At 61.1% G+C, this 23,138-nt stretch overlaps 1 protein-coding gene across 11 annotated transcripts in view; it reads left to right on the top strand.

The window, feature by feature from the left end:
- SBF1 (SET binding factor 1) overlaps positions 1 to 23,138 on the top strand; it is a 147,646-nt gene that overhangs the window by 109,440 nt on the left and 15,068 nt on the right. For 2 of the 11 annotated variants that reach the window (XM_065551508.1, XM_065551520.1), the window contains 28 exons: positions 683 to 795; positions 1,427 to 1,576; positions 1,871 to 1,939; positions 2,877 to 3,035; positions 3,284 to 3,534; positions 3,778 to 3,950; positions 4,225 to 4,298; positions 4,636 to 4,831; positions 5,462 to 5,637; positions 8,271 to 8,446; positions 9,124 to 9,201; positions 10,713 to 10,852; positions 11,351 to 11,558; positions 12,671 to 12,867; positions 13,031 to 13,168; positions 14,325 to 14,417; positions 14,783 to 14,860; positions 15,599 to 15,783; positions 16,181 to 16,357; positions 18,745 to 18,846; positions 18,958 to 19,143; positions 19,296 to 19,422; positions 19,503 to 19,633; positions 21,013 to 21,246; positions 21,916 to 22,026; positions 22,244 to 22,458; positions 22,697 to 22,784; positions 22,880 to 23,011. In XM_065551508.1, the coding sequence (XP_065407580.1) occupies positions 683 to 795; positions 1,427 to 1,576; positions 1,871 to 1,939; positions 2,877 to 3,035; positions 3,284 to 3,534; positions 3,778 to 3,950; positions 4,225 to 4,298; positions 4,636 to 4,831; positions 5,462 to 5,637; positions 8,271 to 8,446; positions 9,124 to 9,201; positions 10,713 to 10,852; positions 11,351 to 11,558; positions 12,671 to 12,867; positions 13,031 to 13,168; positions 14,325 to 14,417; positions 14,783 to 14,860; positions 15,599 to 15,783; positions 16,181 to 16,357; positions 18,745 to 18,846; positions 18,958 to 19,143; positions 19,296 to 19,422; positions 19,503 to 19,633; positions 21,013 to 21,246; positions 21,916 to 22,026; positions 22,244 to 22,458; positions 22,697 to 22,784; positions 22,880 to 23,011 (4,157 nt within the window). The remainder of the gene's footprint in view (positions 1 to 682; positions 796 to 1,426; positions 1,577 to 1,870; positions 1,940 to 2,876; positions 3,036 to 3,283; positions 3,535 to 3,777; positions 3,951 to 4,224; positions 4,299 to 4,635; positions 4,832 to 5,461; positions 5,638 to 8,270; positions 8,447 to 9,123; positions 9,202 to 10,712; positions 10,853 to 11,350; positions 11,559 to 12,670; positions 12,868 to 13,030; positions 13,169 to 14,324; positions 14,418 to 14,782; positions 14,861 to 15,598; positions 15,784 to 16,180; positions 16,358 to 18,744; positions 18,847 to 18,957; positions 19,144 to 19,295; positions 19,423 to 19,502; positions 19,634 to 21,012; positions 21,247 to 21,915; positions 22,027 to 22,243; positions 22,459 to 22,696; positions 22,785 to 22,879; positions 23,012 to 23,138) is intronic. The other 9 variants (XM_065551545.1, XM_065551537.1, XM_065551548.1 and 6 more) reach the window with 7 other exon arrangements.

Here is a 23,138-nt window from a genome sequence, read left to right as displayed (position 1 = left end):
GACAGTCCAGCCCAAAGTGCCTCGAATTGGGCACCCAAAGTCAGTGGACTCTTCTGAAAGGGTGAACCTAGATCTGCGGGGCCAGCATTGCTTGGGGAGGCGAGCAGCTCGCTCTGCGTCTCTACTGGTGGCTGCTCAGCTCTATTCGCTTCCGAAACAACGTGCTTTGTGTGTTAGAGTGGGAGGGGGGAGCCAGGACTGCTGGGGCCTGTTCCTGGCTAGGCCCCTGACTCGTCATGCCCTGTGGCAAGCCACTGTACCTCTTCGTGCCTCAGTTTGCCTAGCTGTGAAATTGGGCTGCTGCCCAGCACTCCAGGGGTTATTGAATTGCTGGCTGTGAAGTCCTGGGCACCCCAGGGACGGAAGGCACCGGAGGCTAGTGTTCCCATTTCCTGTATCCCCCTTGCCCTTTACCGCTAGGCCGAGTCCATGGAATCAGGAATCCTGTCCCCTGGGGATCTGTGCCGCTGGGGCCGCTCATCTCCACCGTAGCCAATTGGGCTGTCCTGTCTGCTGGAGAGGGAGCGGGGAGACCCACACGGGCGTCACAAACACACAGCCCCTGCCCTCCCAGAGCAGGACAAAGAGATGGGCTGGCTGTGCAGCTTGCCTCCCTCAGGGGAACAGGCCAGCCTCCCTCACCCGCTCCTGCAGTGTAGTGACTGGTGGCTTTTCTCCCCAGCTGCCATCATGGAGCGCAATGGCAGTGCTCTGGCCAACAGCGCCCGCCGCCTGGAGGTGGTCAGGAACTGCATCTCCTACGTCTTCGAGAACAAGATGCTAGAAGCCAAAAAGGTGAGGGCCCAGGGAGCCGGTGGTAAAGGGGCGGGTGTGCGGAGAGACAGGACACCCAGCCCCTGGCTGCTCTACATCTCTGCCGTCCCATCACACAGACGCTTAGAGGAGAGAGCTTCCTGCCTGTGTCCAGTCCTCCATCTGCCTAGGCTGCCCCCCACCGCCTCACATGCTCTTCGTCAGCACGCCTCTTGCCCATCGTGCCACGGAGCCTGGCTAACTGCCACATTTCACCAGTGTGGGCTGGCAAATCTGGGATGCTGTGGCCACTGTCTGTGTCTGCCCCCACCTGGGACTGTCCTGTGGAGACGGCCAAAACAGGGGCTGGGCTCCCTGGGAGCCTTGCCCAGCAGCGGGCAGTGAGTGTTCTGTGCGGCTGCATTTGACTTTCCAGGGTGTGGGTTTGCAGTGTGGGTCATTGCGGCACCGGGGGCTCAGTGTGTCACCTCTGGCTGTGCTGACTACCCCAGGGTAGTCTGCGAGTTTCCAAAGCATCAGGCCTTGCAGCGGGCACTCTAAATCCTACGTCCATCGCCAGTTGCTACCAACTGCCCTCCAGCCTGTAATCCTCAGCAGGGCCTGGACTGGAAGCTTGGTCCCATCGCTCTACCCTCTGCTCTTCCTCCTGCAGCTGCTTCCAGCTGTGCTAAGGGCCATGAAGGGCCGAGCAGCCAGACACTGCCTGACTCAGGAGTTGAACCTGCATGTGCAGCAGAACAGGGCTGTACTGGACCACCAACAATTTGACTTCATTGTCCGCGTGATGAACTGCTGTTTACAGGTACCGTGCCAAGGGGCTTGCTGGAGCCCTTGGATTCCTTCGGGGGGCTGATGCCATGTGAACGGGGTCCTCTCCGGGATGCTGGAGAAGCCGGCACAGCTCTGTCCTGGAGGGTACTTGAGGCGGAGTGTGGGTGGAAGTCTACAGCTCTGGGGGCCCTGTGGTGAATGCCAGTTAACCCCTCTCCAGAGCTGTGGGGATGAGGTTTGGGGGTCTGTAGTTCTGGGGGCCTTATAGTGAATGCCCCTTTCTCCAGGGCACTGTGCTAATCTCTTCTCTCTCTCCCTGCCCCAGGACTGCACTGCCATGGATGAGCATGGGATCGCAGCAGCACTTTTGCCACTAGTCACTGCTTTCTGCCGAGTACGTATCCGGTGCAGGCTGCGGATCCTGGCAGAAGGGCCTCGTGTCTGCCTGGCTGTAACTACGGAATGACTGCAGAGAGCGCCACTGAGCTGTGCCAGTGCAGGGGCTGGTCTCTGGGGGGGGTCACCCCACAGGGGCCGGAGCGCAGGCTCCACTCTGCCTCCTGCCTCGGTCCTGTTGGGCCCAAAACCCTTTTGACTTCAACAGGTCTGAGAGGCCTTGAAAGGCTGTGGTGTGAGGAGAGATGTCGGCTCTGCAGCCACTGGCCTAGTTCCTCCCGCCCAGGGGTAGCCACTTTGGGTACAGCTACAATGCAGTCAAAAACCCGCGCCAGCCGGGCTCACGGGGCTTGGGCTGAGGGGCTGTTTTATTGCTGTGTAGACTTCCGGCTCGGGCTGGAGTACGGGCTCTAGGACCCTGCGAGGTGGGAGGGGCCCAGAGCTCAGAAGTCTCCCCCACAAGCCCGAGTCAGCTGGCATGGGCCAGCAGTGGGTTTTTCATTGCAGTGTAGCCAGACCCTCTGTGGCAGCAGGGGCTCCCTGTCAGGGAGACATAGCAGCCGTGGCTGGGCCTCTCTCAGGCGCTGCTCATCTCTGGGCTTGAGACCAGGGCTGTGGCACCCAGCTGCAGGGTGCGCAGACAGCTGGATCACAAAGGCCAGGGAGCGTTGACCTTGATTCCTTCAGTCTCGCAGGAGCAGAGCTCAGTGTTTGCTCCCCGACAGCAGAGGCGGTTTGCTGTGGCATTAATTGGGCATGCGGAAGGAGCAGTCAGTGCAGAGTTACTTCGTGCAGGGAGGGGGCTCAGTGTATGTGGTGCCACTGGCTGGCCAAGGGCACTGCCTTTCCCAGCTAGAGCACAGCATGGGTGACCTGGAGGGGCTGGCATACAGGAAGCATCTGCACTGAGACCCTCTCTTCTCTCTGCCCCCCAGAAACTGAGCCCGGGCATCACGCAGTTTGCCTACAGCTGTGTGCAGGAACACGTCGTGTGGACCAACATCCAGTTCTGGGAGGCCATGTTCTACTGCGACGTGCAGAACCACATCCGAGCCCTGTACCTGGAGAGCAATGAGGAGAATCACGTGGATGAGGTGATGGGGCGGCAGGAATACCAGTCCCAGGCCGTCCTGGCCCAGCCTTCCTCGTAGCTAGTGAGGAGGCAAGAACTGGCCTGAAGGCAGGGGGTCTGGGATATGACCTGGCTTGGGGCTCCTGGGGAGAGATGGGGATAGAAGGCCCTGATGAGAGCAGGTGCTTTGTTACAGACACTGTGGGGTGGGAGCTGGCACACGGGTTTCCTGCTCGGGCAAAGGGCTGATCTGTCCCCCTGCTCCGTTAGGAGGGGCCTCAGGAAGAGAAATCTGCCCTGGAGATTGCGTCGGAGCAGCGGAGGCTGTGGCCTACCATGAGCCGGGAGAAGCAGCAGGAGCTGATCCAGAAGGAGGAGAGCACGGTCTTCAGCCAGGCCATCCACTACGCCAACCGCATGAGCTACCTGCTGCTGCCCCTCGACACCAGCAAGAACCGGCTGCTGCGCAGCTCGGGGCTAGGCGACGTGGAGAGCGTCAGCAACAGCTTCGTCACCAACAGGTAGCTGGCTGGTGGGCTGCGCTGGGACTGGGGAGGTGTGGGAGCTACCACTGAAGGATCTGGTCGGGAGGGGGGACTGAAGCTGGCATGTGCTGCCAGGACCTGGAGGAGGCAGGCTGTCCAGGTTGGGGGTGGAACTAGTGTGTTGTGTGTGTGGCCCTGGGTGCCCTGTCGGGGGTGTGGGGGAGAGCCGGCATGTGCTGCGTGGTCGGGCTCTCTCCCAGCCGAGTCTCCCTGTGTTAGCATTGCCGGCAGCGTGGCCGAAAGCTACGACACGGAAAGTGGGTTTGAGGATGCTGAGAGCTCCGACGTGGCCAACTACGTGGTACGCTTCATCAACCGCTTCGTGGACAAGGTGTGCACGGAGAGCGGCGTCACCAACGAGCACCTGAAGGGGCTGCACATCATGATCCCTGGTAAACCGCTTGTCCAGCATGGTGGGGGGGGACTCTGAGAGAGGGGGCTGGGTTTGTAGCCAGCGCTTTGCTGCCGTGAGTCCCCTCCAGAGCAGGGGAGGGGTGTGCTCAGGCACTGCCCACCGAGGGCTGTGCTCCCCCAGGAGGAAGTGGGGAGGCTGGCAGAGAGGCTGCAATAGGCCCGTGTTCTCAGTCTCCTGCTGTCTGGGGCCTGCAGCCGGGACGGGACGCTCCTGCCCCATAGGGTTAACTCTGCGTCTCCCTTCCTCCTCAGACATCGTGCAGATGCACATAGAGACACTGGATGCTGTGCACAGGGAGAGCAAGAGGCTCCCTCCTATTCAGAAGGTCTGTACTACCTAGCTGCACAGGGGCATCCCCTCCCTTCCAGGTTGCACCCCCTACGCCCTGCACCATGGCTGAGGCAGCCTGTGGGGTGCAAAGGGGTCCCTCTGCCTGCATGGGCCTCCCTTCTGAGGCATCTGGGCTCAGCGGGGCTGAGTCGGGAATAACCCTGTCTGCCCTGGCAGGGCGGGGGCCCAGTGGGTCTCCAGCAAGAGCTGAAGCAGCTCCATTGTGGGGCCCAGCTGCGAACCTCTCCCCACTCCCCAGCCGTCGTGGCTCTGTGGGGAGGGGCTGGCCTATCTCCCATGGCTTTCAACCTTCCTCCTGTTTGTCCCTGCAGCCCAAGCTGCTGCGCCCCAGCCTGCTGGTGGGTGAGGAGTGTGTCATGGAAGGGCTCCGCGTGTACCTCATGCCTGACGGACGTGAAGAAGCTGCCGGAGGGAATATTGGGGGCCCCCCACTGCTCCCCGCCGAAGGAGCCATCTTCCTCACCACTTACCGCATCGTTTTCAAGGGCACCCCCACGGACCCGCTGGGTGAGGACCCTCCCTCTGCGCCATACTCTACATCCCCTGTGGCCTGGTGGGCCGGTCTCCGCACTGCTCCTCGGGGGCCTCAGGCAGATCAGCCATGGGAGGTGGAGGATTTGCCGGAACAGGGGGAATCCATCCTGGGTGGGGTTTCTGGGGCCCTGCCCTGCTGCCGACTGGACTTGGGAGTGAGGATTCTGCTGTAGGGGGCTTTTCGCCTTCGCTTACCCGGAGCCCGGCGCCATTTAGAGCCAGCAGGAGGCCGGGCTGGTGAGTGGTTTTTCCCTCACCGGGGATCTGAGAATGGGCTGTGGCCAGAGGCGGGAGGGGAGGGCTCACTCGGAGTACTGTAATGGAATTACCTTTTACAGGGGAGGGGCGGTTTGCCCATTGGTCTGGGGAGAGGCATTTGCCGAGCAGGTCCCCCTTTGGTCCCCGTTTTATTCGCCGGTCCCCTTACGTAGCTCCAGCTGCCTTGGGCTACAGGCTGATTCTGCCCGGGAGCAGCAAGCGCAGTCCCAGAGCTACTGGGGACCAGCTGAGGGCAGCGTGTCCCAGCCCATCGGTGGTCTGAGCCAGTTCGAGACCCTATCCTGCATGTGACTAACGTGTCCCCTGTTCTCTCCATGGCCCCAGTGGGGGAGCAGGTGGTGGTCCGGTCCTTCCCCATTGCCTCCTTGACCAAAGAGAAGAAGATCAACGTCCAGGCCCAGGCCGATCAGTTCATCCAGAAAGAGAAGAAGATCAATGTCCCGGCCCAGGTGGATCAGTTCATCCAGGAGGTGCTGCAGCTGCGCTCATGCACGTTCCAGGTGAGACGAGCCCCCCAGCACTCCTGCCGGAAACACGCTCCAGACAGACAACTGGGCTGCATTCCCGGCTGCTGCTGGACTTCTGGGGCGAGGAGCACAGACCTCGCCAAACTGCTGTGTTGGGCCTCAGCTGGGAGATGGATCCTGCAGGCAGTTTCCCCGGAGTAGAGGGGTCACTGACCTCCTGGTCTTGTGTGGCTTTTGGGCTGCTGCATGCCTGACTGGCCAAAGGCAGCCATCAGGCCAGGTGCCTGCAGGTCCCAGAGAGTACTGTCCCCTGGCTGAGCATTGCCTGCTGGGGTCTGTAGGCTCCATTGCAGAGGGGGATAGAATTCGCTGTCCTGTCCTGGACCAATGGCAGTGCTAGGGTGTGATGTCTCACAAGCCCCGTGTGCCCCTCAGACCTACAGAATGCTGCGCCCTGAGGGGCGTAGGGCCTGAGCTAGACCCAAGCCTGTTCCAGGCAGTGCTACAGCCATGGAACAAGGAGTGGGGTGTCTGCAACGTATGCCCCCAGCTGATTCGTTTCCTGTTGCTTATTGCACCCGTGCAGGGCTGACAGGCAGCATCCCTTCCTCCAAGGGCTCGGGGGGGAGGGATTCTCACAGACCAGTCGGGTTTTCAGAAACGTTAACTGCAAGAGGCATTTGTTAAAAGCTGGTAACAAGTCTTCATAGGAGAATTCGGGGGTGGCACATCCAAACATGGCTGTTACCACAGGGTACGTGAGAGAGAAGACGGTAACACACGGAAATCACTGAAGTGTAAATCCTTATTTCCTTTTCATGTAGGATTAACCTACTTCAGGTGGCTCTTCCTGAAGGATGTAACCGAAGTGACCAAATAACATGCACAGCCTTTTCGTAGAACTCCTGGATTTCAGTGTCTTGTTTATACGAGTTCCTAGAAATATTTTAATGTAACGCAGCCATGAAAGAGCTTGTGCACGTGGCTTTTAGGACTTTAGCATTGGCACCTTGAAACAAAAGTGTACAAGCTGATTTAACTCTGAGACACAGCACACAATGATTTTTAAAACCAATGAAAATATTTTCATGACTAAACATTCTAATGCAAACAAATTAAGCACATGTTAATGTTGTGCTATTTCAAGGAACTTTGGCATACCTCGGCAGTGTGAATCAATGTAGGATTAGGTCACTTACGACACACGTACTGAAGCGCGTAAGGCCAGTATTATCAAACACGTGTCAGGTTCATTGATGCAGCCTTGTTCCAGTTCACTGCCTTTGCGTGCTCCTATACAAAGGAGATGTGCTGTTCTGCACTGCATCGCTGGCTGGTGCACCCTGTTGTGCAGCCACAGAATATTGCCTGCTGCTACTAGTGGCCATGACATGAGCTGTGGCACCAGACCTGTCCTCCTGTGACTGACCCAGTGTGTTTGGAGGAAGACACGACAGATTTGGGCAGCGGGCCTTTCTCCAAACTCCTGCCTGGCAGTGAGCTCTCTGTATATGGAAATAAAAAGCATCATTTCTTAGGGATAGAGCTTCTGATGACCACACGCGGGGCAGGGATGTGGGTGGACCAGGGTGGTCCTGTTGGTGTTGGGGGGCAGATCAGCCCATTTGCCTTCTCTCAGACTTCCATTCCTGCTGTGTTACGTGAGAGCTGTTGACACGAGAGCCATTCGGGCTTCACGTAGCCCTGGGATACTGGGTTGGAAGTTGGGGTGCAGGGAGGAGGCTGGGTTGAGGGAGAAGAGCAGCTGCAGAATGCCCGAGCGTGAGGCCTGGGGGGACGCTAGCCTGACCACCTCATGTTTCCAGTGTTCATGCAGCTCTCCTCTCCTGTGTGTATCTGGAGTGAGGACGAAGTGCCACGGATGAGTAGCCCTGTCATGCCAGCCCTGCTCCAGAGGGCGAGCTAGGTATTGAGGTGACATCTGCTCCCTGGCTGCCCCATGGGAAAACAGCTCTTTCCCTGGCAGTGCAGATTAGCCCATGATGCAATTCTGATCCCCTTCTCAGAGCAGCGCAGGGAACCCGTCTGTGCTGCGGTTCCCTCTCCCATCCAGCCTGAGGGGCTGCTGGAACCCCAGGCAGTGGCTGACTGCAAACACATGGCCGGTTTCTATGCTTAACGGGGAGGAGGCATGTTCCTGTGGACTGAGCACTGGGCTGGGGCCTGGGATCTCCTGAGCTCCAACTCTGACTTATTTGACCTATAGATTGGGGTCACTGCACATCCCCTAGCTCCCGGGGTGTTGTGCGCTCGCAGTGCTGCAGGAAATGGACCTGCCTTCATTCTAGGGCCGAAACGTCCACCTGGCTACACTGATGCTTGGGTGTGGAGCTGGGCAGCTGGGGACATGAGCAGATCTCTCAGCCTGCCCTGGGAGCGGGGATGGCAGCACAGGGACACCGAGTAACCATCTGGTAGGGTCTGTGAAGCCACTGGGGGTGTTGGACAAAAGTAGCCATCGGTGCTGGACTGAGTGAGCAGCAAAGGGGTGAGCTGCCCTGGTGGGCTGGTCCCAGGCACATTGCTGTTGGCTCTGCCCCAGGCTGTGTGCTAAATGTGCTTCCCTTGGGGTCCCGGCCCTGACGTGGGCCGGGTGAAGGCCCTCCCCGTAGCGGCATTCTGAGCCCACTCTGCTGTCCCCACAGTTGCTGCGGATCGCCTTTGACGAGGAGGTGGCTTCAGAGAGCGCCGAGGTCTTCAGGAAGCACCTGCACAAGCTGCGCTATCCCCAGCACGTACGCGGCACCTTCGCCTTCACCGTGGGCCAGTCACCCAAGCAAGCCATGCAGCCCAAGGCCAAGGAGAAAAACCCCTCACTCAGGTATCAGCGGTTCTCTGCCCCCTCGCCGGGGAGTGGGGCCCTAGGCCACCCCATGCTGTGGTAGGACTGGGCCGCCAGGGAGCGTGGGACACAGGACATCCTTTGGGTCCCTGTTTGAAACCCCAAGGAATCTCCTCTGCCCCATCCCAAATCCAGCCGGCAGAGAGCCGCTGAGGAGACTCCCTTCAGAGCCCGACCCTGCTCCTCCCTTACCAGCCAGAAGGCTTACTGTTGAGCAAAGCAACGGCATTCTTGGTAGCTAAGCTTGCCTCTCCAGGACTGGGGTCTTGGCTCACTGGCTCCAAAGCTTTCCCAGCCCAGGGACAAGAGGCCAGGGACAGGCTGCAGTCACGTGCCTCGACTCCTGGCCTGGGCTCTCAGAGGCAGCGGGTCCAGCCCCGAGCAGAAGGGAAGGGGGCGGCGCAGGGATCCCTTCTCAAATCTGTGAAGCAGTAGCATTGGCTGTCGGGAATCCCCTTGCTGGTCTAAGCCCAGCCCTGCAGGAGGGTGGCAGCACTGGGGATGATGAGATGACCCTGTGCATGATGGGGCCCCGTGTCGTGCCACCCACGTTCTGTAACTAGCAAGTGCTGTAGCTGCTGGTGGTCTGGTTGCTGCTGCGTTGGGCTTGGTGCTGTGTGACGTCTAAGCGTCTCTCCTGTGTGTTTGTGACCCAGCTCCCAGCAGGTGACCGATATGTTCCAGGGCCTGGCAGTGGGTGTCATATCCCTCGGGCACCTTGGCCATTCATCCACGTAAGACACCTTCACACTGGACAGGGGCTTGCAAGGTGGCACTGGCTCAGGCTGTAGCCTTCACTGCTCCCAGTGGTTCTTCCTTTCACCCACTCTGCATGCTAAGGGCTTTGGGACTTCCCTTGTGGCTTGATAGGCTCCCTCTCCCAGGGCTTCGGACTGGGCTGCAGGTTTAACCCCACCTTTGCCATCATGGTACAGGCTGGACTGCAAACTTGATGCCTCTCTCCACCATTATGGTACAGGCTGGATTAGGGCCCAACACCACTGCGGCCGTACGGGCTAGATGGAGGGTTTAGCTCCCCATATGGTCCCAAGGGGACTGTGCCCACCCCTGTTTGCAGCTGCTCTGGAGGGTGAATCCTGGAAGTGTTTGTCCATCCGCACCATGCCCTGGGCTGGGTGCTGGTTGTGTTCCTTTGTCTCTGAGTCCCGGCGCAGCCTGAGTTGGTGGCCACAGCAGTAGGGTTAGGCAGGTGTAGCACTGGCATTTCTTTGGACCCGCTCCGTGTCTGCAGTTCAGAGCCCCCAGAGCCTGTCCTGTGCCCTCCTCCCAAAGCCCTGCTAGCCTGCGGGAAGCGTCGGCTTCCTGCGTCCCAGGCCCTCAAGGTGCTGGGCTGCTTCTGGGGAACTGGCAGCCACTGGCACCTGTGCTGTCTGACAGCTCAGTCTATAGCTAGCATCCCCCTGTCTGCTGTGAAGAGAGCAGCATTGGTCCTGCCCAGCGCCATGCTGAGGGGAAGGATGGGCCAGGGGCTGGGGGGCTAGCCTAGGACGCGGGAGACCCAGGTTCCATTCCCTGCTTCACCCCAGACATCCTGTGTGAGCTTGGGCAAGTCTGGCCATCTGCCTCGGCTCCTCATCTGGCCTGTGGGGACCAGAGTGGTGCCTGGCCTCATGGGGGGCGCAGAGAGTTAGTCGGTGCTCAGATACGAGGGTGACGGGGCCAGACCAGCACCTGAGAGAGCCAGTCCTCTGCCCCCGTTGATGCTCCTATCAGAGCTGATCCAGGATCTCCCTGAGGCCGGGGGCAGTTGGTGTCATTCAGCTCTGACTGATTCCCTGCCCAGTCGGATTCTAAGGGGTCCAGGCACCTCTGGGTTGCCCCCTTCATCTTGCTGCGGTCTGGGGAGTGGAAGTTCCTAGCAGGAGCTGGCTGGTCTCTTAGCCCCCATCTCTGACGTGGCCCATGGTAACTGCCTGGCTGTCCTATCCTCCCGGGTGGGAGCCTCGTCTTGGTGGTCCCCAGTCTGCTGGAGCTGGGAAGGGTTGTTTCCCCGGCCCCTCAGTGGCAGGGTTAGTGCAAGTATGTCTGTGGGTGGCACCAAGGGATGCTCCTGCCTCTGCTTTGCTCATGGTCTAACTGAGTGTTGGGGTCTCTCCCTCTCATACTGGGCTGGGCGAGATCTGTGGAGCCCCCCTCTAGGGGCAGGGTCCCTGTGGCCACACGGTGACATGTCGGGCCTGGGGCTGGTACCAGGTTGGCCTCACGTCCCCTGCTCTTGTTCCAGGACGCTTTCCAAGAACCTGATGAAGAATGCCAAGAAGACCATTGGCCGACAGTACGTGACCCGCAAGAAGTACACGCCACCCACCTGGGAGCAGCGCAGCAGTCAGCACTTCCAGGAGGATGACGAGGATGAGATCTCAGGTTGGGAGCTTCCCTGGCAAACAGGCTGCCCCCTGTGTGGGAAGCCTTTGCGGGGGGGAGGCGTCATGGGTGAGCAGTGGGGTCTCAGCCTGTGAGCGCCCAGGAGCTGGGGTCTGCCCTGCAGTGTGCGGTGGCTGGGCTTGGTCACCTGCTGTCACTTGCAGGAACGAAGCCTGGCTCTGTCCCCCTCCGGTGCCAAACCACAGAGCTGCTGCAACCTGGGAGCTCAGCCCCGGCTGGGCGGTTAGTTCAGCCAGTAGCGGCTCATGCTTTTCAATCCAGAGACTCCAGGGTTCAGTCCCCACAGCATCTGGCACGTGACATTGGCACCGCAGGACGGGGCAGCTGCGCCCTCATCGTCTGTCGCTGCTGCAGCAAGGCCAGGCCTGGGGTGCATCAGACTGTGCCCTGGCCCCAGAGCTCCAGTCTCCCTCTCCCCCTGCTGGGGTTGTGGCCTCCAGAGCAACCTGACCCCACCTCTTCCCTCTGCCTGTGCAGTGTCGGAAGAGATAGACAGGAGCACCCTGACCCCCTCCACCATCATCAAACCTTCAGACAAGATGACGATGAGCCACCTAGTCGAGCGAGCCTGCTGCCGCGACTACCAACGGATGGGGCTGGGCACGCTGAGTAATAGCCTCACCCGTTCCAAGAACGAGCCCTTCCGCATCTCCACGGTGAACCGCATGTACGCCGTCTGCCGGAGGTGGGTACCCCGTGTGTGGGGCATCTGCCGGAGGTGGGTACCCCGTGTGGGGGGCGTCTGCCGGGGGTGGGTACCTAACATGTACGCTGTCTGCCGGAGGCGGGTACCCCGTGTGGGGGGCGTCTGCCGGAGGTGGGTACCCCATGGGGGGCATCTGCCGGAGATGGGTATCTAACATGTACGCTGTCTGCCGGAGGTGGGTACCCCGTGTGGGGGGCGTCTGCCGGAGGTGGGTACCCCATGGGGGGCATCTGCCGGAGATGGGTATCTAACATGTACGCTGTCTGCCGGAGGTGGGTACCCCGTGTGGGGGGCGTCTGCCGGAGGTGGGTACCCCGTGTGGGGGGCGTCTGCCGGAGGTGGGTATCTAACATGTACGCCGTCTGCCGGAGGTGGGTACCCCGTGTGGGGGGCATCTGCCGGAGGTGAGTATCTAACATGTACGCTGTCTGCCGGAGGCGGGTACCCCGTGTGGGGGGCGTCTGCCGGAGGTGAGTACCCCGTGTGGGGGGCGTCTGCCGGGGGTGGGTACCTAACATGTACGCTGTCTGCCGGAGGCGGGTACCCCGTGTGGGGGGCGTCTGCCGGAGGTGGGTACCCCATGGGGGGCATCTGCCGGAGATGGGTATCTAACATGTACGCTGTCTGCCGGAGGTGGGTACCCCGTGTGGGGGGCGTCTGCCGGAGGTGGGTACCCCATGGGGGGCATCTGCCGGAGATGGGTATCTAACATGTACGCTGTCTGCCGGAGGTGGGTACCCCGTGTGGGGGGCGTCTGCCGGAGGTGGGTATCTAACATGTACGCCGTCTGCCGGAGGTGGGTACCCCGTGTGGGGGGCATCTGCCGGAGGTGAGTATCTAACATGTACGCTGTCTGCCGGAGGCGGGTACCCCGTGTGGGGGGCGTCTGCCGGAGGTGAGTACCCCGTGTGGGGGGCGTCTGCCGGAGGTGAGTATCTAACATGTACGCTGTCTGCCGGAGGCGGGTACCTGGCGCATGGGCCACAGGCGGTTCTGGGGGGCAGCCCAGCGGTGGCATCCCCTTCCTCCCTGCTGCGCCATTCCCCTAGTGTGGCATGACGGTGGCATATGGCCTGTGCTCTCTCCTGCAGTTACCCGGGGCTGCTGATCGTCCCGCAGAGCATCCAGGACAACACCATCCAGAGGATCTCGCGCTGCTACCGCCAGAACCGCTTCCCTGTCATCTGCTGGAGGAACTCCCGCACCAAGGCCGTGCTGCTGAGATCGGGGGGGCTGCACGGCAAGGGTGTTGTGGGCCTCTTCAAGTCGCAGAACGCCCCTACTGCAGGTACCTGCCTCTCTGTGACGAGGGGGCGCTGCATGTGCCTCTGGGGAATGCTCCAACTCCCATAGCAACGTGCCGGCAGCGCCCTGGCCAATAGCTTCTCCCCCAGCGCGGTGGTTGTGTGTGCGCCTAGTGAGTGTTGCTGACGCCCTGGCTCTCCTTGCAGGCCAGTCGCAAACGGACTCCACCAGCCTGGAGCAGGAGAAATACCTGCAGGCAGTGATCAACTCCATGCCGCACTACGCTGACGCCAGCGGGCGCAATACACTCAGCGGCTTCACCTCTGCGCACATGAGCAGTGCGGGTAAGGGGGCGTGGGTCAGACCGCAGCCATGGGGCCACAGCGCACTGGGGAGAGGAGGGAGCAGACCAGGCGTGCCCACTTCCTGGGCTGGTGCTTTCAACAGGCCTCTGGCTTTGGGATCCTTGCAGCCCAGCCAGGGAGCCTGGGCAGGGCTGTGCTGTTGCAGTGGGAGGTCGGGTTCTGCCCTCCCCAAAGTGCCCCCTTAGTGCACCTCTGTGGGCTCAGCTCCTGCACTCTCCTTTCCCCATGCGGCTGTGGAGCCCAGGTACTGTCAGTGTGGGGCAGGTCTCAGAAGGTCCTAAGCCCTGGGGCTCCCTTACAAGTGCTAGCTGACTTGAGTCCCTGCGCCAGGCCCGCCCTGGGGGCTTGGGGGCCGGGTGGGGATGGTAGGTATGGATTCTGTGAGCAGTGAGATGTCCAAGCACTCCTGGCTGCACTGTGCCTGACTGGCAAGGCCGAGAGCACCCAGCGGGTGGGGCTTTGAGCAGCGTATTCAGGTGAGTCTCATGCCCCCTGTTCCTTGTCCTGCCTCTGTCTCCCTCCTCCCGCTGCTGGGAGAGCAGGGCTGACCCAGCATCCTGCGCCAAGCTCCATCCCCATTCATCGTCTGTCTGCACCATCCCATGCCCGGCGCGGCCCAGCCTATGGCATGGGACCAGTGAGCTGAGGGAGCCATTGGCCAGGCTCCACCCTGGCTCCCAGTCTGCCTTGGAATGCGAGAGGCGGCTGCAGGCCTCTCCGTAGGGCCAGCCGTAGTTGGGAGCCCCTCCAGTCCCGCTCCCGGCCCGCACCTGGTGGAGGGGTGGTGGGCGGAAGTTAGCCTGGAGCAGCGTGGGGAGAGGCTCCAGCGACAGTGGTGGGTGTATCTGCTTTTGGAGAGGGGTTGGGACAGAGCTGGGTCAGGGAGAGCGTGCGCGGTGGAGTGTCTGGCAGCAGGTGACCAGAACCCATGACCTTGCAGTGTGGGACCCTGCTGTGAGGCCTGGCCCTGTGCTCTGGCCTCTGGTTCATCCTTGCTGTGGATTCCCGCCCCGGGCACTGCCTCCTCTGCTTGCTTTCTCTCCCCCTCCCCCCAGGGGATGTGTTGCGGGGGGCAGGGGAGATGCTGGGGGGACAAACAGCAAAGGCAAAAGCTGGTGTTTTGTTGGTGCTACAGATTCTTCCGACAAGAGGCAGCCCAAGCTGGGATCGCTCATGAAGCAGGTGATGGGAGGGAAGGACGATGGGCCAGGCACTATTAGCCGAGGAGGTGAGGAACGCCGGGCGCAGCTCCCTGCCCCGCAGGGCCCTCGCGCCAAGGCAGCTGGCCGTAGAGTAGATGCTTCACCTTTGCTTCCCCAGGGTTCGCAGAGCGTATGGGGCAGCCCCACGAGGAGATGGGCCTGTCCTCGCTGTTGGGGGTGGGAGCCCAGTGTCTGGCACTCGAATCACCTGGGAGCACAGCCAGCCGGGGTCACCTCACTCATACCATTCATTGTGCCGCTCGCTCCATCTCACCCCGGGGCACCGCTCCTCCCATTCCCATTCCCCCACCCCTCCCAGCGAGTGCGGCTCGGGGTGAAGCGCATGGTCTGCCACCCTTGCTGAGACTCCTTTCGTCCTGTACTTTCTCAGCGCTAGGTCCCAGAGCTAGGGTGGTCACTCTGTCCACCCCCAAGGGCGCATCGGCGAAGGGCCGTGAAAGTCCCCGAGGTACTGTACCGTCATCCGCCTAACCCGCCGGGCGCTAACCCTGGTCATGTGACTGATTGCCCCATGTAACACCACACCCCCTTCACATGACTAACCCACACGTCCCAGTAACACCCTCCCACCCAATCACAAGGGTGAGCTAATGAGCTGCTGCGTGCTAATGGCTCCCTGCAGCCTGATAACCTGTCACTGAATGGCTTGCCTTGCGCAGTTCCCGGCACTGGCACCGGCACCGCAGGTAAGTGCAGCCCCCAGCTGATTCTGGAACGGGCTCTCAGGTTTGCTTCAGGCACCTCACACATCTGCCAGTGCTTGGATACCGGGGAGGGGGGTTATCTGGCCAAGGGAGCGGGGTGCAGTGCACAGGGACAAGGAGCAGCCGCCAAGGGCCCCACAGTGCACGGGCAGATTGGTGCCGCTCGCTGAGCCGGTGCGGGCTGGGCAGGGCGTCTGTCCAGAGGGGGTCAGCTCAGCAGTGCCTGCAGGAAGGACAAAGGCTCCAGAGCCTCTGACCCCGGCGGGCCCCAGCTGCCCAATCCACATGCTGGCGAGTGGGGGGGAGTGAGAAGCAAACCTGATCCCCCAAGTGCACCGGGAATCTGGGCTGGGGGCCGGAGCAGCTCAGTGAGGAGAGCTGGGCGTCCGGGAGAAGGCAGAAGGTGACAGGGCAGGTCGGAGGCCACGTGGCCTGGGGGCCAGCTGAGCGGGCCGTGGCAATGACCCTACCCTCCCTTGCAGGGAAGTGGGGCAGCATCCGGGCCAGCGGGCGCATGAGCAACTATGTCTTGAACATGGAAATCGGGTCCCGCCTGGCTGGGAAGGACCTGCTGAGCGCTCAGCACAATGGGGCCCCCTCTGAGGCAAGCTTCTTGCGCCAGCACCGGGCCTCTCTCTACATCATTGGGGACAAGTCGCAGCTGAAGGTAACGGCCCGGTGACCAGGCAGCATGTGGGGCAGGCCCGGGGGGGCAGGGAGCTGTCTGAGCCGTCAGCAGCAGGAGCAGTGTGCGGAGCGGCTTGGGGAGAATGGGGGGACTGTCAGGGAGGAGTTGTAGCTTCATGGGAGGCGTCTCCCCTGCAGCCAGGACCGGTGTGGGGAAAGGGGGCCCACTCCAGGGACCGACCCCCTCTGGGCTCACAGCCTGGCAGCCAGGCTCCCCCTGCACAGTGCCCCAGAGCGACCAGTGCAGCTACAGCTGTTCCTAGGCAAAGCCCAGGAGTGGCGTGGGGAACCCGCTGCAAAGGAGGGGTAGGCGGGAACGGGGCCTGGTGCAGCCCAGCCTGTGCTCACCTGGGCTGCCCCTCTCGCCCTCTGCCCAGGGAGTGAAGCCAGACCCGCTGCAGCACTGGGAGGTGGTGCCCATCGAGGTGTTTGACGTGCGGCAGGTGAAGGCCAGCTTCAAGAAGCTGATGAAGGCCTGCGTGCCCGGCAGCCCCTCCACAGACCCCAGCCTCGCCTACCTGCGGACCCTGGAGGAGTCCGAATGGCTGTCCCAGGTCAGTGTGCTGGGTCTTGGGCTGGGCAGGGTCAGACGGGCTGTCGCCGGGGCTGTGGTGCAGACCCGGGGCCAGACCTGCCTCCACACCTGGGATCCTACAGTGTGAGGGGAGCTGGTGCTTGAGGGCGGTTGCTGGTGTGTGTCACAGGACCCCCAAGGCAAGGGGTGGGGGTTTGTTGCTGGGTCACTGGGACAGGACCCAAGCATCAAGTCAGTCGTAGGGTTTAGGGCTAGAAGGGACCAAATCATCTCATTTGACCTGCAGGACACCAGCACCCGCACGGTAAACCCACCAGCCGAAATTCGACCAAGGTATCTCAGGAGACTAGCCTATGGTGTGCCACAGGCAGAGAGTAGGAGGGACCAAGGCCCACCACTGCCTGAGGCCCCCACAATGGTGGGGAATTATCTGAGATTCCCCCCCCCCCCCCCCCCCCCCCCCCCCGATGATCCTGGCAAGTGACCCACACCCTAGGCTGCAGGGGAGGAAAACCCCCAAGGTCTCTGCCAGTCTGACATGGGGGAACATTCCTTCCCAAGCCCACGGACGGCGATGGGTTAGATCCTGAGCAGGTGAGCACCAGAGAGAGCGTGCTCGGCGCCACCTCCGGGCTGTCAGTGGGAACTGTCACGGAATGTGGCATTTCCAGTGCGGCCTGGCAGGGATCAGTCCTAAGCCAATGCTATTCAACATCTCCCCAGTGATCTGGTGAAATTGGTGGGTGACCCCGAGCGGTAGAGTGCTATGTCACAATGAGGAGAGGGCCATCTTACAGGGCCATCTGGATCGCTTGGTAAGCTGGGCCCGTTCAAAGTGTGTTTAAATACAGCTAAGGGCAGAGTCACACCGCTAGGAACAAGGAATGCAGGCCTGGCTCCTGGAAAGAAGAGACTCTGGGAAGGAGCTGGGGTCATAGTGGACAAGGAATGCAGCTTGAACTCCCAGTGCGATGCTGGGAGCAGGGACTCAGAGCAGGGAGGTGATTTTACTTCTGTACATGGCCCTGATGAGACCGCTCCTGGGATACTAGGTCTAGTTCTGGGGCCCACATTTTAAAAAGGTTGCTGGAAAATTGCAGAGGGTGCAGAGAAGAGCCACAAAAATGATTGCAGGGCTGGAAAAAACAGCTGACAGTGAGAGACTTACGGAGCTCAATCTGTTCAGCTTGTCAAAAAAGAACAAGAGGTGAAATGATTGTGCTGATTAGACCCTTCGGGGAGAAGATGCCAGGTTCTAACTGGGTCTTTGATCTAGTGGGAAAGGCAGGACAAGAAGCTATGGGAGCCAGACAGCCTCCAAGTAGAAATAAGGCACCATTTTGAACAGTGAGTGAGGGCTACTGCGGGAAGTGCTGGGTTCTCCATCTGCTGGTGTCCTCAGGTCCAGACTAGATGTCTCTGGAAGGAGCTTTCCCCAAACACAGGCTCTTGGAGAAAATACACAGGGGTAGCTGGGTGAGATACGGAAGCTCCGAGTAGATGATCCAATGGTCCCTTCTAGTCAGTGGATGCACCCCCGTGCTGGCGAGTATGGGGTTCCTGCCGACTCCAGGCTGGCTAGGAACACACCCTCCAGTCCAGGAAGGGACCTGGTGGTGGGAGCTCTCCCAAGAGCAAAGTTGCTGGGATTGGCGGACTCCAGAGGACTCTGTCCCAGATCCGGTCAAGCTCCCACTGCTAGATGCTCTCTGGGCTGTTGTGCTGACTGTCATGTGCCCTGTGCGTGCTGGGACTGGACAGAGGCTAGGCGCTGTCCCCGCCCTGGGCCTCTAGGCAGACACACGGCCTCAGATCTTGTGTCTGACTCTCCTCTTGGCAGTAGGGACCGCACGGCCCAATCGCCTGGGCCCTGAAACAAGTGCTGTCTGCCCGAGGCCAGCCCAGATTCTTGGTGGGTCTGGTATCGGCAGGGACCCGTGTGTCTGAGTGGAGCCATTCCCTCTCCCCCCATGCTCTGGATGTCCGGCGCCAGTCAGCGCCTGCTCATCTACCTGGGGGAGAGGGGTTCTCGTCTGTGCCCTTGATGGCCCTCATGTTGCTCCTCGGCAGGTTGAGCAGGGGAGTGTTGCCGAGGGCTGCTCTCTTTGAGTGGAGGGGTGTGGCGTGAGTTTCATTCACACACAGCTCTGTTCCCATCGCAGCCCCGTTCCTGCCCTGCAGTCTCCTCGGGTCGAGGGGATTGGCAGGTCTGAGCCTGGCAGACACTTCACTGTTGTGTGCGACGTTAGGGTCTGGACTGTCCCCATACGTACTTCAGAAGCTCTGGCCTAAGTTCCCCAGCCTTCTGGGAAAGGCTGTTCCCGTTGTCCCCTGCTCGGGGCCAGCCCCGAATCCCCCCCCCCCCCCCAATAGATGTCTTGTTAACCTCTGGTGCTGTGTCCGCAGATCCACAAGATCCTGCAGATCTCGGTGCTGGTGGTGGAGCTGCTGGATACAGGTTCCTCCGTGCTGGTCAGTTTGGAAGATGGCTGGGATATCACCACGCAGGTAGGAGTCAGCGCCCTGCAGCACCTGGCTGGCACGGCTAGCCTCTCCCAGCTGCTGGCTTGAGGCCCCAGCCCCTTGTGGGCCGTGACTCTGGCCTTCTCCCTCCTGCAGGTGGTGTCCCTGGTGCAGCTGCTGTCTGACCCCTACTACCGGACGATGGAGGGCTTCCGGCTCCTCGTCGAGAAGGAGTGGCTGTCCTTCGGGCACCGCTTCAGCCACCGCGGAGCCCAGACCCTCGCTGGGCAGAGCAGCGGCTTCGCTCCAGTCTTCCTGCAGTTCCTGGACTGTGTCCATCAGGTGAGCTCAGAGCAGCCTGGGCTGTCAGACTTCAGCGCAGGATTAACCTGCGTCCCGGGCCTCGTCTCGGCCAGTGGAATCCAGGTGTAGAGCCAGCCCACCCCTTGCATGGAGGCTGGTGTCCATTTGGCTGTGTGCTCGTCTCTCTGCAGATCCACCTCCAGTTCCCCATGGAGTTTGAGTTCACCCAGTACTATCTGAAGTTCCTCAGCTACCACTACGTCTCCAATCGGTTCCGCACCTTCCTGCTGGACTCGGACTACGAGCGGATCGAGCTGGGTAAGGGCTCTGGGCCCCCGGCCCCGTCACCGATGGGCAGCGCTGTCAGCTGAGCGGCCTGTCTTTCTCTCCCCCCACAGGCCTCCTGTATGAAGAGAAGGGCGAGCGGAAGAGCCAGCAGGTCTACAAGTCCATCTGGGATTACATCGACCGGCTGAACAAGAAAACCCCTGTCTTCTTCAACTACATGTACGCCCCCGAGGATGGTGAGGTGAGCCTGCTCGGCTGGCCGGAGACGCCGGGCCGGACGCAGCCTTTGCCTCCACAGCCCAGTGCACGATCCAGGGAGACCTCCCTCCACCCCACTGCTTGCAGGGAGCCAGGGCCGGCTCCAGCTTTTTTGCTGCCCCAAGTGACAAAGCCGGGGAGGGAATAAGGTAAAGCCGTGATCGGCAGCACTTCGGCGGCAGCTCCACCGCGCCGCTTTCATTTTTTGGCGGCAATTCGGCGGTGGGTCTTTCGCTCCCAGAGGGACTGAGGGACCTGCCGCCGAATTGCCACCAAAGACCCGGACGTGCCGCCCCTTTCCATTGGCCGCCCCAAACACCAGCTTCCTTCGCTGGTGCCTGGAGCCGGCCCTGGAGGGAGCGAGGCAGCCCAGCTCTGGGAGTGACACAGGACAGAGGCCCAAACCTCGCCTTTCCGAGGGAGGCCCCAATCAGCCTGAAATGGAGGAGATAGCAGTGCCCTTCCTCTCGAGCACAGAGACCGGGGATCCCAGCATCCAGTGCAGTGCTGTCTCCTGGGGCCTTGGGAAGCAGCGAAGTCGGCGGGTTTCACCAGCTGGGGTTGCGGGATTGCCCTGCTGCGGGTGGGGACAGTGTATGACCACCCCGAGTGCTAGGAGTGGAGTCAAGCCCTCTAAAATCAGGAGATGTCGGAATCTATGAACCAAAATGGAATGTTTTTGTTGGCTCCTGCTGGTGGAGGCCTGGCCAGGCCAGCCTGCTGCCTTGGTTTCCCTCCAGAGTTTGGCCAGAATCGACACCTTCCAGTGGAATGCTTGGACTCAGTCTAACCAGTGTTTTCTGAGGGAAGGGCTCCACTTCTCACGTCTCATCCTCTGCCAAGGGCCTGATTCTCACACCAGTGCGATGGCCAGAAAGCACTTGTGCTTGCTCACCGGCCCTGCCCTGCGTGCACAGCTGCAAAGTGCCTCGTTGTTCTCACTGTAGGGCCTGGTTTTCACTTGGTGGGACACGCAGGAAGTCAGTCACCTGCTCACTGGGTGTCCCTTACCCAAGGACACTGTAATAGGCTGCCATTACAGCTGTGCTCTGGGCACTGCGTACCGCTGGGCAAAGTACAGAGGGGCCCGTTCTGCCTCTGGCCCATGCACCGCAATGCGATCTTTGGGGGAGGGGGGGTGGATGCTGCAGCGCGGGGAGCAGCTGCCTAACGTGCTGGCCTGGAGCCGGAGTCTGTCCCAGCTCACCAGGGTTCGGCAGACCCACATGGGGATGACTTGCCCTTGGGGACCCCCAGCCCGGCAGCACAGTTCACCGCCTTTCTGGCCATTGTGGCACCGGGGCCAGGCATCGCGGGGGGGCTGCAAGGCCCTGCTTGAGCACTTCCCGGCCTATTCTTTAGGTGCTGAGGCCCTACAGTAACATCTCCAACCTGAAGGTGTGGGACTACTACACCCAGGAGGTCCTGTCCGAGGGCCCCTCCTACGACTGGGAGCTGGTGCAGGGGCAGCCAGAGCACGTGGAGGAGGTGGATCGGCAGGACTCCAGTGCCCCGCAGACCAAGCGCAAAATCATCTGGCCGTGCTACGACAACCGCAGCCGAGTGGAGCCCGACGCCATCTCCAAGCTGCTGGAGGTGTGTGGGGCGCGGGGGGGTGGGGGGGGGAGCGCTCCCCAAACGAGAACATAACGCCCAGACTGGGTCAGACCAATGGTCCATCTAGCCGTGCCCTCTCTTCAGAGGGAATGAACAGAACAGGGCAATTTATTGAGTGATCCATCCCCTGCTATCCACTCCCAGCTTCTGGCAGTCAGAGGTTTAGGGACACCCAGAGCACGGGGTTGCGTCCCTGACCAGCTTGGCGGACAGCCATTGATGGACCTGTCCTCCAGGAACTGATCTCAATCTTTTTTGAACCCAGTTATACTTCTGGCCTTCACAACATCCCCTGACGAGTTCCACAGGCTGGCTGTGGGTTGTGTGAAGAAATACTTCCTGCTGTTTGTTTTAAACCTGCTGCCAATTAATGTCATGGGTGACCCCGGTTTGTGTGTTACATGAAGGGGTAAATAACACTTCCTGGTTCACTTTCTTCACGGCCTTCATAATTTTATAGACCTCTATTGTATCCCCCCTTCGTCGTCCTTTTTCTAAGTTGAACAGTCCCCGTCCTGTTACTCTCGCCTCACGTGGGAGCTGTTCCAGCCCCCTCACCATTTTTGTTGCTGTCTCTGCACCTTTTCCAATTCTAATAAATCTTTTGTCTTTCCCCCTCTTCGGAATAACCTCTGACTCCTCCCGCAGGAGCTGCACAACCTGGAGGCGGAGCTGGGCCAGGTGCCGGAGCGCTGGAAGGACACGTGGGACAAGGTCAAAGCCTCCCAACGCACAGAGGCCCGGCAGGAGGCCAGCAGGGTAGGTCTGTGAGCCAGGGGCTGGGCTGGGAGGAGCCGTGCGCTGGGAGCCTGCTCCGGCACTTGGCCAAGGGCTCCTGGCTCTGCCCCCAGCTGCCGGTGTGGCCGGGGAGGGGCTGATAGTGCCCTGTGCCCAGGCTCAATGGGTCTCGTGTGATGATGAGAAGGAACCAGTGGGCGGGGCCCGTGCCCTCACTTCTCTGCTCTGTGCTCTGCAGATGGCGTCCAGTTCCCTGCTGATGTCCTCCAGCCTGTTGCCCCACCGGCGCTCGCTGGGGGTCTACCTGCAGGAGAGCAGCGTGGGCTCCACCCTCAACCTCAGCCTGGACAGCGACACCAGCAGCACCTCCACCCCGTCCAGCGGGAAGCAGGGGGGCCCCAAGAGCACGAGCAACCTCTACAGCCAGTTCCAGATGTCAGAGAGCGAGAACAGGTGAAGGGAGCTCTGGCTGCCCGGGGGGAGACGGCCAGGCTAGGCCGCATGGGCCCTGTGGTCAGCAATGGGCCCTATTGCTTGGAACCGGGTGTGGGTCCCATGGGGCCAGCCCTGTGCAGCTTAGCCGGTTCCGTCTCTGGCTGCTGGGAGCTGAGCTCTTTGGTCCATCCCCACTGGGCTCTCGCCCCCCGGTGCGCGGCAGTGAGGCGCTAACCCGCTCTCTGGCTGCCCGCAGGTCGTACGAGGGGACGCTCTACAAGAAAGGAGCCTTCATGAAGCCCTGGAAGCCCCGCTGGTTCGTGCTGGATAAAACCAAACATCAGGTACTGGAGGGGCTGGACAAGGGGAATGGCTCAGCCGGCCCGGTGTTGACGTGAGCTCGGGGGCACTGGCTGACGTGCGGCACCTTTCCTTGCAGCTGCGGTACTATGACAACCGGATGGACACAGAGTGCAAAGGGGTCATTGACCTGGCAGAAGTGGAGTCCATCACCCCCGGCACCCCCACCATGGGGGCCCCCAAGACAGTGGAGGAGAAGGCCTTCTTCGACGTGAGTCCCCAGCCCCCGAGAAGCTGGATCTCGGTGCCAGGGGGTGGCCGGGGGGTGATACTGGCTGGGGCTGGACCAAGGATGGCAGCTGAGCACCAGCAGCAAGGCCGGGGCTCTTGGGCTCCTG

Source organism: Chrysemys picta, chromosome 1 (genome assembly GCF_011386835.1).
Source record: "Chrysemys picta bellii isolate R12L10 chromosome 1, ASM1138683v2, whole genome shotgun sequence".
NCBI classification, from domain to species: domain Eukaryota; kingdom Metazoa; phylum Chordata; order Testudines; family Emydidae; genus Chrysemys; species Chrysemys picta.
The sequence above is the reverse complement of the archived record's forward strand: the minus strand, read 5'-3'. Positions and strand labels throughout refer to the sequence as shown.